General features: G+C 36.1%; 1 protein-coding gene across 5 annotated transcripts in view; it reads right to left on the reverse strand.

Moving 5' to 3' along the window:
• LOC106880008 (uncharacterized) overlaps window positions 1-14,327 on the reverse strand; it is a 112,521-nt gene that overhangs the window by 22,537 nt on the left and 75,657 nt on the right. For all 5 annotated transcript variants that reach the window (XR_008265012.2, XR_008265009.2, XR_008265010.2 and 2 more), the window contains exons 20-22: window positions 6,369-6,460; window positions 3,581-3,823; window positions 3,054-3,232 (exon numbers count right to left, since the gene is read on the reverse strand). Coding sequence is in view for 2 of the 5 variants with exons in the window: in XM_052971053.2 (XP_052827013.1) it covers window positions 3,054-3,232; window positions 3,581-3,823; window positions 6,369-6,460 (514 nt within the window). In the remaining 3 variants the exon portion in view is untranslated. The remainder of the gene's footprint in view (window positions 1-3,053; window positions 3,233-3,580; window positions 3,824-6,368; window positions 6,461-14,327) is intronic.

A 14,327-nucleotide genomic window follows, 5' to 3' on the forward strand; every position in this document is an offset into this window, starting at 1 on the left:
TCTGTAATGATGGGCTTCTTACAGTTTCTGTCCAACAAATCCACTCACAAGGCTTTAATTAGTGCAGAGTTATAGTAGAAGACACCTTATCAAAGTGTCAGGCAGTGGGATTGAACCCACAATTATGTGGTTTGCTTAACCATAGAGTTAAGCAAACTTCTTAACTGGACAGCCATGCCCAAGGGTAGAAGAGAGAAGAAAGAAAAAGAGAGATCTATCAATCTATCTAGCTCTCGGCACACACACACAGCGGTTTTTGGTTGTGAATTAGTAATCTGTAACAGCTGGTTTCATTGTTCAGTTCCAGTATGTTGTGGATTCAAATCCTGTTTTCATCTTCAAATTTTATTATATGTCTAAATGGCCAAGATGAATTATTGCCAATAAAAATATGATATATTGGACCATAAAGTAGTCAAGCTCCTTACCAATGAAAACATTTTTTATAATGTTAATTAGTTAAATTACAAGGGTTGTACTAAAAGTAATGCAAATGTAAGCATAGCTTCATTAGTAACTGCCATTAGTAGTTCAACTTGCACATGCTGATAGAGCATCTCTTCTTTGTGTTCATTGTAGGTAAATAATGGGTTTCAAACAAAAACAACATGCTCATCATTGAGTTCTTGTTGAAAGAGAGGTGTAGACTGTCTGACATTCAGAGAAGGATACAAATTGTTTACAGAGATGACAACATTGACAAAAGCAATGCAGAACAGATGGATGAAGATGTTCAAAGAAGAGGAAACTAGCACTGAAGACAAACTGTGAAGTGGGAGACTGTTGATAATGACCACTGACATGAATTGGCAGTGGAAAGATGAAGTGATTTGTGTGGACTGAAGAGTCATAATTTGTGAGTTTGCTACTCAACTGGGCTGTGGTCACAGTGCAATATAGTAGACAGTGCATGATTTTGGGTGCTGGAAAATATGTATAAAGAGTGTACGTCAGTAGTTGATACGCAAAAATGAAGGAGAGAAGATTGAAAGTCATCTCTGATCTACTGGAAGCATTAAGCACATCTTTTTTGTTCATACTCAGTATTTGTTTGTCTTAAGTCTTCATCCTGAATATTTTCAATTGTAAGACTTGAACCTCATTTTTTGCTTTGTTTTTACCCTGATACTTTCCAGATGAGGGATGCCAACTTTTTACCAGTGTCAAAATTATAATAATTCTAGATAAAAGCTGGTGATGAAATGAGTTATATTTGGGGTTTTTTTTTGCTTTTTCTTTTCTCTTGCATATCTATAACCTATAAATAAATAAATACACATGCACACACACACACTGAATATTCCTGAGAACTACGTTAAGAGTATGCGTGTTTGTGGAGTGATCAGCCCATTAATTTCACAAGCAGGCTGGTTTGTTGATCAGATGAACTTGAGTATTCATTGTTGTAAATGACAAAGTACCATTTTTTAATATATATATTATCAAATTTACTATTCACTGTTTAATATAGGAAAGGCAGTTCATAATGGGCTTGCTGTGAATGATGAGTTTGATGTCCATAACTGATAAAGTATAAAAATGCAGAAGTCCATGTCCTATAATCTGACAACATTCATAGCTCAGTGGTGTTTTTCACATATATTTTCTATAAGGAAAATTTTCTCTTGAGACAATTTCTGCAGCAAAGGTCTTTTCATGTTTGAGTGTACACGAATATATTAAATATAATCATACATACACGCACATATGTATACACAACATATACACACACACACACACATATGCAGGCATTCACACACAATAAGCTTTTTGCACCATTTCTGTAAACTAAATTTCATTCTTAAAACATTGGTCAGCCCAAGGCTATAGTGGAAAATCTTGCCCGAATGGAATCAATTTTGAAACCTCCATGACTATGAAACAAATTCCTAATTTGCAATGTGATATTTTTTTTATATATATCCTATAAAAAGTGCTAGTTATATATTGGGGTTGATTCAACCAATTTTGAGTTTCCCTTTCAATTTATAGTCTTATAAGAAACCACCAATACATCGCCAAAATAATAAGGAGCTGGTAGAGCAGTTGGCTAAACACGGACCCATGCTAGCATGAGTTAGATGAATATATTGTTATGGTATTGTTTTACTGCTAGAAGCACTTATTGTCTCTAATTTCACACGTTTTCAAAGGAGTGAAGGGAGCAAATGATTCATTGTCAGGAGAACTCACAACAACACTGCTTATAACTTTTGGCTTTTTTAGAGTGCAGAAGTAAACAAGCACACACAGATCTCTCTCTCTCTCTCTCTCTCTCTCTCTCTCTCTCTCTCTCTCTCTCTCTCTCTCTCTATCTATATATATATATATATATATATATATAGATATATAGATAGATAGATAGATAGATAGATAGATAGATAGAGAGAGAGAGAGAGAGAGAGAGAGCAATCGATCAATCGATACATAGAAAGGGAGGTTTGTAGGCAGACAGACATACTTCTTTACGTTTCCATTTACCAAATTCATTCACAAAGCTTTGATCAGCCAGGAGTTTTAAGATATTTGTGAAAAGGTGCTGTGGAATAGGATTGAACCCAAAACCATGTAGTTTCAAAGCAAACTTCTTAATCACACAGCCATGCCTGCACTTATATTCCTTCTGAATTCAAAGCCATTTGTATCTTTCACTGAACAAATCATGTGCTAACATTACAACTGTACCTGTGTAAGAAACCTCTGGCTGTTCTTGTCCTTTCTATCATAATTTAACCTTTCCAAAACCTCATATAAAGCCTCCACCCTTTTTACTATAAACCCTCTCAACTGAGATGATTTTCTAGTCTTTCAAATTACATACCATCCTCACCAGTGCTAATGCCATGAAAAAGAAAGCACCCAGAACACTCTATAAAATAGTTGGTGCTAGGAAATGCATCCAGCCTTGGAAACCATGTCAAAACTGAGACAGTAGAGCAAGACATGTTTCTCCAAACAGTTGGATTCTGTCAGACTGTTTAACTCAAGCCAGCATGGATGAAAGCAAAAGTGAAATAAGTGGAGACTTATAAAAGAAACCATTATTTACTTACAACCACAAAATATTCCTTGGTGACACTTCTTCATTGAAGAGATTCTCTGTTGTTGTTGTGGTAGAATACTGTTACCGTTTGTTTGAATGTTGGTTGTTCCATTTGCTATCATTAACAGATATTGATGTAGAATGGCCTTTTCAGAATTTCCTTCTGGAGTATTTACTTCTGAGAAATTCCTAAAAAAAAAATAATGCTGATCAAATAAGTAACATTTCAATGTGAGAAGCTAACAGGGAAGTCTATGTAGTCATTAGAAATAGCAGTTAAATTACCCTCAAACCACACCATGCTATCTTAAATGCAAAATATACAGGTTCAAAAAAAATAATAGCAGTTGAATCCTGGGGTCACTGTAATTGGCTATGCCCCCTCCACCAAAATTCCAGGCCATGTACCTATAGTAGAAAGGGTTACTACTACTACTACTACTGCTACTGCTGCTGGCAGAAATACCACCCTCCAGGCAGTTTCCTGCAAGTGATATATAATACTGTGTTAATTATATCCACTTACATAATACTTACCTAAAACATGCTGCTGTTGTAGCAGGTCTGTGATTAAGACTTTTCCTTTGGTCAGTCTTTTGATCAACCTTCTTTGGTTTAGAGACAAACTGACTAGTGTGAAGAGGAAATACATTCTTTCTCTCTGATAAATGGTTAACATTTAGAATTAATAATTCCTCTTTATAATCAAAGTTTGAAGAATTGTACTTCAGGTTACTGCCAGAGTTCATTTTCACATATTCAGTATTTGGTATATATTTACTGAAATGAAGATGAAAATTGAAACCAGAATTAAAAAATATGTAAATTTGATAAAAATGTTACTATGGAAGTATCTCTTGTAATTGGTAGATTTTTATTGGTTGATATCATAGGCATGGTTGCTATAGATACACAAATGGCTGTGTGGTTATGGCGTTTGCTTCCTAGATTGGTGTTCAGCCCAAGGCCAATTGAAGCCTTGTAAGTGGATTTAGTAGACAAATATTGAAGAAGTTCATCTATGTATGTATGTATGCATGAGTGTGTATGTATACATGTGTATACGTTTGTGTCCAGTTATCTTTACATCATATGAAGTTGTAAATGAGCATCACTGTCATACAACCAGTGTCATTTATTTCCAATCTTCTGTGAAAACATGTCCTGCCATTGAGAAATATTACCTTGCTTGGAAACAGATGAGAGTTGGCAACCAACCATAGATGATTTGCTTCAACAAATGCCATTTGGCTCTTTATAAAGAGAGCAATGATGATGATATAATTTAGCCTCTGATCAAGGAACAAATGTATGAACTAGAGTGTCCTAGCTGTAACCGTTTTGGTTATAAAATAACCAAAACGGTTACAGCTAGGACACTCTAGTTCATTTCTAGTGTTTAAAATATGGAGTGATTTTCTGGTATTGCAGTATTTAGGATATGGAATGGTTGGTATTCCAGTATTCTGATTTCTGTTTCACATTTTAATTGTTGTGGAGTTCTAGATTGCTTAGCATACAGCTAAAGTTGTTATGCAGTTATATCTGTATGTAATGCTAAAAGTATGATTGTGATATTGCCAGTGTAGAATGTTTTGTAGATATTTTAAAGTTGAATTGAAATGCCATGATGGAGAGGATGAAAAAATGTGAAAAGCATTGTTCAATTTATGTCTGTTACTCCATACAAGCATAGGTTAGATGAACATATTATATGGCATCTTTTTTTTTAATAACCAGATAACATTTTTGTTGTTAACACTTACAGCAGCATCATCATCATTGTTTAATGTCTGTTTTCCATGCTGGCATGGGTTGGACAGTTTGACTGAGGGTTCGAGAGCCAGGAAGTTGCACCAGGCTCCAATCTGATCTGGCAATGTTTCTACAGCTGGATGCCCTTCCTAAAGCCAACTACTCTGAGAGTGCGGTGGGTGGTTTTTACGAGCTAGCAACAATCTAAGAGATAAATGTATCCGTAGACACTACTGGTGTATTACCTCACAATGTATATATATATAAGGTAATTGGAAATCAATGGTAAAAAAAGAAAATACATGTGAGTGTTGTTATCAATATATTGTAAAAATAGATCTAACATGAAAGGTTAGCTCTTCAAGTTTCTACCGAGAGTCACAGATGTTCAACGTGGGTTCCCTTTGCCATATGGCAGATGCCTACACCACAGGCTTACTCCTGTAAGTCCTGTTGAATTTGAGAGTATGAACACTTTGTCTTTCAAATACCTGCAAAGGAACAAGTCACAAGGTGTTAGGTTGGGAGACCTTGAGGGAACCAGACCATCAATAGCAAATATATACCAGGATGGCCAATCCAGCATACTGAAAGATGCTGGCTGAGGTAATCACATATGTGTCTATGCCAATGTAATGGCGCCCTGTCTTGCTGCATGATGAAGTCAGGTACCTCTTCTTCCAACTGGGGCAACAACCAAATGAACAGCATTGTACCTTTTATTTTGAATTATCCTGTATATATAAAAATCATTGTTTTAATCTCCATCTTTTCATGCTTGAATGGGTTAGATGGAGTTTATTGAGACAGATTTTTTACAGTTTGATGCTCTTCCTGTAGTCAACCCTTACCCATTTCCAAGCAAGGTAATGTTTCCTCATGGCCAGACATATTTCTGCAGAATATTAGAAGCAAATTACATTTATTTGCAACAGTCAAGTTATGTCAAGACAAGGAGACACAAAATACACTCACACACACACACACAAAGAGATTCTTTCAGTTTCTATCCAACAAATCCATTTACAAGGCTTTTTTTCAGCCCAGGGCTATGGTAGAAGACACTTATCCAAGGAGCCATGCAGTGAGACTATGTGGTTGCAAAGCAAGCTTCTTAACCACACAGTCATGCCTCCACATAGATAAACAAACAGACAGAATGGACTTCTTTTTCAGTTTCTGTCTACCAAACTAATTTACAAAGCTTTAGACACCCCAAGGTTATAGTAGAAACCACTTGCCTGAGGTGCCACAAAGTAGGACTGAACCCAAAATTATATGGTTAGGAAGCAACCTTTTTAACCACACAGCTATGCCTGTGCCTAGCCTTGCTTATAGCTTGTATTCTAAATTATCTATTTTATATTTTACTGGGTATTTATAAATATAATATACACAATCTTTTAGTTCTTCTTAAAAAAAGGTATTCAGCACATTAGGTTTCAGTAATGAGAGTGTGTCAGTGATAATGAGACTATAAATTATTGTTTTAGCAAACATCAAATGAAGGTTGTCATTATTCTAGCTGAGAGAATTAATGAAATAAATAACTAATTAACTAATAAATTACCTGTCAACATTTACAATTATTTTCATTTTACTTTCTTGTTGTGTATCATCTGTATTCAGCTGCTTATCACAGACAGCTGGGGATATAATTTCCTGTAGAGAACAATTATTATTAACTTTAGGAAAGACAAGAAAGAAAAAAAAAATAGCAATAATGACAACAATGACTATACGTATATATACAGGATGTGATGGGAAAATTGTTGCCATTTTATATTTTAATTTTGCAAATGCGCATTGTTTTTGATTTTATTGACTACACAATACAGTATACATGATGCAATTCACTCAGCTAGAAATTTCGAAACAACATGCACTGCTTGGCATTTGCACCAGAAGTACCAATACGAACATTTCAGAGTTTTGGGTGTCAATCTGAGTCCACAAAACACGAGTGATAAAAATCAAACATTCAGTCAACATCATGGTGTTTGGAGTAATCACTAGTGATGGCAATGTTATGCCTCCATTCATCTTCCCACACAGCCTCAGACTCAACACAGAGGCCTACATCAAGGAGGTAGTGCTGTCCTGGGTCAAGAGGGTGGCTAGTGGAAGACCCTATGTCTGGCAACAGGACTCTGCATCATGCCACACAAGCAGGAAGACCCAATTATGGCAGTCAGACAATTTCTGCAACCACATCACCCCTAATATCTGGCCACCTAACTCCCCACACTACAACTCCCTTGATTATTGTGTGAGGCATAGTGGAGCAAGAGACCAACAAAACTCCTTGTAACACCAAAGATGAACTGAAGGCAAGGATTATGGCAGCACTCACCAACTTAAATAAGGAGGCTGTCCAAAAGAGTTGCAGGAGATTCCAAAGTTGTCTGGAGGCAGTGGTCGAAGCCAATGGCAGTTTTATTGAATAAATTTACTCTTTAGTATTCCAAGATATTTTTATGCAATTTTAATAAATATATGTTACAACGAAATGTCAGTGTTATTCTCATTTTTGCATAATTTAGACGACAGTTTATTCACCACACCCTGTATATATATATATATATGAAGAGAGAGAGAGGAAAAGAGAGACAGACATGATGGGCTTCTTTTTTGGGTTCCACCTGTCAAATTAATTCACCAAGTTTTAGTTCCAGCAGTGCTATAGCAGAAGATATTTGCTCAAGGTGACACAGTGGGGCTGAATTTAAACTATGTGGTTGGGAAGCAAGAGGAGGTACAGGTAGGCCTAGAAGTACTTCAAGTTTGGTAAGACTGTCATAAACAAAAATAAAAACCCATGATAAATTACTGAATTTAAATCTCAAAACCCATCTACTGACAAGTTAACTCATACAAAGTTTAAATGCATCTGTCAACGCAAAATTTTGTCATCAAAACTACACTGGCCAAAATAAGTTTAAGACCGATGATGACAGTTCTATTCCCTCATTAATATATTTTTAACAAAACTATAAAATTATTTTACTTTTTACAGTTTATGTAGAATTTTAATCTCTTTTGAATGATACAGGTATTATATATCTTTCTACAATTCGAATAATTTTTATGTGTAATTAATTCAAATGATTAGAAATTGTTGGCAAAATAATTTTAAGACTGTACCAAGATTATGCAAATTAATAAACCAAATAGGTGGTCATATGACTGGTCAAACTACACTGTTTTGTTTAATAATCGAGCATTGTTACACATTCATTCACTATGGGAAAGCGTTGTAGTATCAGCCCAGTTACTAGATCAAAGATTGTGTTGCTTCATTAGCAAACTGTGTTTTTCATGAACATTAGCAAGCAATTAGGATGCAGCAAAACAGCTTGTGTTCAAGCATGGAAGCTTTACCAATACAAAGATTGGCATAGAACAGGTGCTCTGAGAAAAACAACAGTAGAGATGGATCAGTGAATTCATAAGCTCTCTGGAGGTAACCAAATGCTAATAGCAGTGGACATTTGCAAGCAATTATCTGATGAAACTGACATCAACTTTATAGCACAAACTGTCAGAATTTTGATTGCTTGAAAGAAGCTGATAATTTCTGAGACAAACCAGCGGAAGCAGATCAAGTTTGCTAAAAGCCATACTGAATGGATGGCCGAAGACTGGTGAAAAGCTCTTTGGAGCGATGAATCCCACTAGTGCATCTTTAGGAAAGGCTTACATTGGACATTGTCCAACTGAAGAATTCCACCCTAAGTGTGTCAAGAAAACGGTGCAAGCAGGAGGTGGGGGAGTAATGGTGTGGGCCACATTCAGCAGCTTAGGTATTGGTCCAATTGTTAAGGTTGATGGCGGACTGAATAGTGTAGACTATCTGCAATAAGTAAATGAAAATGTGCTGCCATATTTAAATAATCAGAAGGCAGTACAATTGCCCCATTCATAAGGCTAGGAAAGTTTTGCAATATTTTGAGTGCAATAATATGGTGGTTATTGAGTGGCCTCCACAGTGCCCGGATTTGAATCCAATAGAAAATTTATGGAATTATGTTTCTAAAAGAGTTCATGCTAAAAAAACCAACATACTTGTCCCAGTTATATAATTTTATTGAAGAAATATGGCAGAACATTCTAAGTGATTTTTGTGCTCATTTGTCAAACCCCATGTCCCACCGTTGTAAGACCGTAATTAAAAATAATGGCTATGGAACTAGATACTAATAATAAATTTTTGTTTGTTGATCATTTGTGCCAGGAACATAGTAGTAGACATTTGAAATCACAACTCATGTGCAAGAGAGATAGTTGAAAATTGGTGGTCAAAAACACCCTGAATGATAAAGATTTATGGAACTGAAAGCTAAAGTTGCAGTACAGCACCAACAACAATGACAGGTACTAAATCACTGTCATCAGTGAAAGTTTTTAGCAAAAGTGAAAATAGTATGGTAAACAACATAAGCCAAATTATTTTTCATTTTAAACAACATAAAAATAACAAATTGTAATATCCTGAAAACATTAAATACAGAAACAATTTTAAATATTTTTTGAAAAATGCACACCAAATTCTAATACATCAAAAATTATTAACAAAAAAAATTAAAAGTATAAAATATTGAGATAATCATGTGCTTTAATGACATATAACTGAAATATCAATGAAAATGAAACCAACAATAACGATATGAGGGTCATGAGAAGACCCGCCTGCATCAGTGAAGCTGTATTCTAGAAGTGCTGTGTGTTTCATCCACATGTAGCAAGAAAACTTTTCACACACCCTACCACAACAAATCAAGCTACATCTCTACATCTCTTCTCTTCCTTACATTTCCTCTCTCATGCACTATGCTTACCTCTCACTCCCCAATCCTGTCCTCTTGGCCCTGTTTCACTGTATCATTACTGTCCACTAGTCCCCCCCACTCCTGCCTCCCCAATATGTGTGTTCTACCCACACATAACAAGAAAACCTTTCACACACCCTACCCTGACAAACCACCCACATGTAATAAGAAAACTTGTCACACACCCTGCCCCCAACAAACCAAACTACATCTCTTCTCTTCCTCACATTTCCTCTTTCATGCACTATCCTTACCTCTCACTCCTCAACCTCACTCCTTCTATATATCCAGGTTTTCACCACTCACTGCATTCACCTCCCCACTCCCTAATCATGCTTCTTGTCCTGCCACCTATATTATGACCTTTCAACCTCAAGAGCATGCCATGGCACTTGCTTCCATCTACCTCATTCTCTATTTTTACTTGACCATCTCATTTATATTCTGATCCCTGTCCCTTGTGAGTATGCTCAGCACTTTGCCACCATCTCTACCCTGCTGTCTCCCATTCTCTCTCTCCTCTTTCTGCTCTTCCTTCAGGTTGGGTAACCATGTATCTCCTTTACAGTAGCACACCTGTTTCTGTCCTCATTCCTGATCTCTCTCTCTCCCCGACCAGGTAACCTTGGTTCTAGCTGAACTCAGAGCATAGAGAATCAAAGCAAATGTCACAAAAGTATTCTGGCTAACCCTCTAACAATGAAATATGAACCAAAATAAAGTTCTACTTGACAATGCCGCAAAGAACATTAGACCACAACAACAACGATGATGATGATGATGACTATTGCTAACAGCAGCAATGGCAGATGTTAGAGAGAGTTCCTGCTGTCACCAGAGTTTGCTCTAACTAATGACACCTGATGTTAGTAGAAGTAGCAGAGGAGCATTTGAAGAATATGGCAATAACAGAAAAAGAGGGTGATAATAGGGTATAAATTCCAGCAGAGAGGCTTGGTAATTCTTTGTGGCAAATCTATGCAAGTCTCCTGTAACACAAACAATAAAGGATCTCAAAAGTTTCAGAAAAGACAAGCACAGCTGTGACATGCTTACAAACATTCTAGCTAATAAATATATGGAATAACAAAATCAGATGGAGAAGGGTGCCATCTGTCTATATATTGCCATTGTTAAGTTTAAATTGATCATCAATAATGTTAGCTTTGTCAATTTGAATTAGTTACGGACACTGCCTCTTTAATACAGACTGGTAGAATAACAACAATACTTTCTACTATAGGCACAAGACCAGCAATTTTGAGGAAGGGGATAAATTGATTACATCCACTCCAGTGCTCAACTGGTACCTTATTTTATCAACATCGAAAGGATGAAAGGTAAAGTTGACCTTGGCAGAATTTGAACTTAAAATGTAAACATGTTTGAAATGATTAGCAGCATTTTGCCTGGCAGGCTAATGACTCTGCCAGCTCACCACCTTGTTGTTGTTGTTGTTGATGGTGATGATGATGATGGTGATAAAATGAGGTGTGAAATAAAAAAGACTGGAAAAGAGTGCCCTGGTGTATCCCACTTGTAAGGTATCTTGCAAAAGGCTTTACTGTGGCATTAGGGCTGTTAAATAGTTATTGATGAATAACATTTGCTGGGCTATGTGTTACAATCAGACATTTTGCATTAAAATTTAATGTGTCATGTTCAACTATCCATGAACATCTCAAGTAAATTAGGAAAATATGCAAAGAGGGAATTGGGGTCCCACATGAGCTTACACTTGAGAACCGAACACAATGTTTCACAATCTGCAGCAGTCTTCTAACCAGGAATAACAACCTGTTATTTCTGCAGTGCATTGTTACAGGTGATGAAAAATGGGTTTTGCATCACAAAAGAAAACAATGGTTATCATGTAATTGTTTTTTGCCAGTACCAAAAACAAAACAAGAACTCCATCCACAAACATACTTGCTCTGTGTTTGGTGAAATATGAAAAGTATTGTCCATTATAAGCCACTGGTACATTGAAGGATCATCAATACAGATGTCTATTGCCAATAACCTGATTGTGTAAATGAGAAATTTATGATGAAAGTGGCCAGCTTTGGTAGACAGGAAAGGTGTTATTCTCTATCATGACAGTTCACAGCCACACTCTTCAAAACAAACCCAAGAAAAAATAAGATCATTAGGATGGGAAATTCTTCCACATCCTCCATACTCATCTGACTTGCACCTATGGATTTCTATCTGTTCCAATCACTAGAACATTTTATAAGAGGCAAAACATTCAGAAACAGAGAGGAAGTTGAAAACAGTCTTTCAGACTTTTTTCCAGAAAAAGAAATAGGTTTCTTTGAACATAGTATAAAAAAGTTACTTCTCCATTTGGCTGCAGTCATTGAAAACGATAGTGATTACATACTTGATTAAAACTATTCAGATATAAGTGGTTTACACTTGTTTTTATATCCTTTCTGGTAAAACCCAATTACTTCCTGAACACCCTATTAAATAACAGTTGAATAAATAGAACAGTATTCAAGAAATATAAAATGGAATAAGTACAAGTTTTCAATACATAATATACTGAATAGCAATATGAAGACAGTTCATAATTATTAAGAACAAATTAAAGACAAAGTGCCTGACATAGCTTTGAACATCTCAGACCGTTCCAGGCAGAACAAGTAGAAAAATTGAGAATACCTATCATGGAAGATTCCAACTCACTTGGCTACACACCAGTCTGATTGGTTGAGTCATATTTGCATGGTGACAAATTTTTTTGTAACTGGCAGTCTGGTAAGCCATGGTCCTGACCTGAGAAACATAAGCACTATGGTTGAAAACTCAGCAGCAACATCACTGCAAGTGATATGAAAGTGCCAAAAATATATATACCTAAATTTTGAGGCTCTAAGCTTCAGCCTACCAATCTATAAATAAACCTGGCACTGAATGCAAAACAAGAGAAATTCAAATTACAATAATTCGTTTGGTTTCAGCATTATAGATATTCTGGTCCAAACTCCAAAATCTTTCAAATAAATAAAAAGTGCATCTGAAGCATATCTAGTCTTTTGAAAATTCTGTTTCCTGCCTTTTTTTTCAAATTGCTATAACTCTCTTATGACCTTATCTAAAATAAAGTACATTATCCATTATGGATTCAGCAACATAACAAAACCCAACATCATCAAAGCTGGTCTTTGAAACAACTTAGCATGAAAATTATGATTAGAAGGCTTATACTTAAATACAAACACTTCAAAATGCTCAATTTTGTATTTTTGTGTTACAAGACAAAAGCAGTGTCACACAGGTTGATATCAAAAGAGATAAGTACACACACATATATAATGTGTGTGTGTGTGTGTGTAAAGAGATGATGCATAAGGTATAAAAAATATATATATTGACAGTAATTGATAGTTCAATTCAGAATAGATCATTAGAGGCCAGCACATTATAACTGCAGTAAATCCAGTGGAAACAGCTTGTATGTCTACATATAATTAGCTAAAATGTTCTTTAAGAGCAAAATATATTTAGAATAAAGGGCAAAAAAAAAAATGGATTTCACAGATAAATCATAAAATAGCTGTTGGAAGTAATTAAATCATGATCTGCGTATGAAATTTATACTTTTCTGTATGGCTACGTGGATGAGAAACTTGCTTCCTGACCACTTTATGGCACCTTGGGAAAATGTCTCCTACTGTATAGACTTGGGCTGATCAAAGCCTTGTGAATGAATTTGGTTGATGGAAACTGAATGAAGCTTATCATGTGTGTGTGTGAGTTGATGTCTCTTTGTCTAGACATTGCATTATTGTCATAAATGAGCATCACCATCATACCAGTGGTGACCTTCATTTCTTAACTTCTGTGAAAACATGCTTAGCCATGGAGAAATATTACTTTACTTTGAAACAAGTGAGGGTTAGTGACAGAAAGAACATGCAACTTTAGAAAATCTGCCTCAACAAATTCTGTCTGACCCATTTAATCATAGAAAGGTGGATGTTAAAATGATGATGATGATATCATCTTCAATTTTTTAATATCCACTTTTCTGGAATTTACTGAGGCAAATTTTCTATAGCTGGATGCTCTTCTTATAACCAACACTCACTTGATTCCAGGCAAGGTAATATTTCCCCATGGTTAGACATATTTCTCATGGGGGAATAGAAAATGCCACTTGTATGATGGTGATGCTTGTTTACACCCATCACATGATGTCAAGACAAGGGAACTCAGACACAAATAGACATGAGCACATGCACACACACACACACACACTATGGGTTTCTGTCTACCAAACTCACTCATTAGGCTTCATCAACCTAAGATTATAGTAGAAGTCACCTGCCTAAGGTGTAGCACAAGAGGACTGAACCTGAGAGCACATGGTTGAGAAGCAACCGCTCAACCACACAGCCACACCAGTACCTAATATATAACACACACGTGTGCATGTAACTTTACCTACCCATTCACCCTGTCTGATCCTGTTCTGCTTCTCTTATATTTCCCATCCTGTACCTTATAGGTATATCCTGACACCTTCACCACCATCTTTCTCTCTTTCCTACTGGGATAGTCATGTATCTCCTCTACAACAACACATCTGTTCCTGTCCCTCTATCATACTTTAACTCTTCAACTCCTACCGTAAAGCCATCTCCCTTAATAATACACTCCATTCAGTTGAGGGGTCTTGTCTTATGAGT

This window comes from Octopus bimaculoides, chromosome 10 (assembly GCF_046866305.1).
Source record: "Octopus bimaculoides isolate indiv1 chromosome 10, ASM4686630v1, whole genome shotgun sequence".
NCBI lineage: Eukaryota > Metazoa > Mollusca > Cephalopoda > Octopoda > Octopodidae > Octopus > Octopus bimaculoides.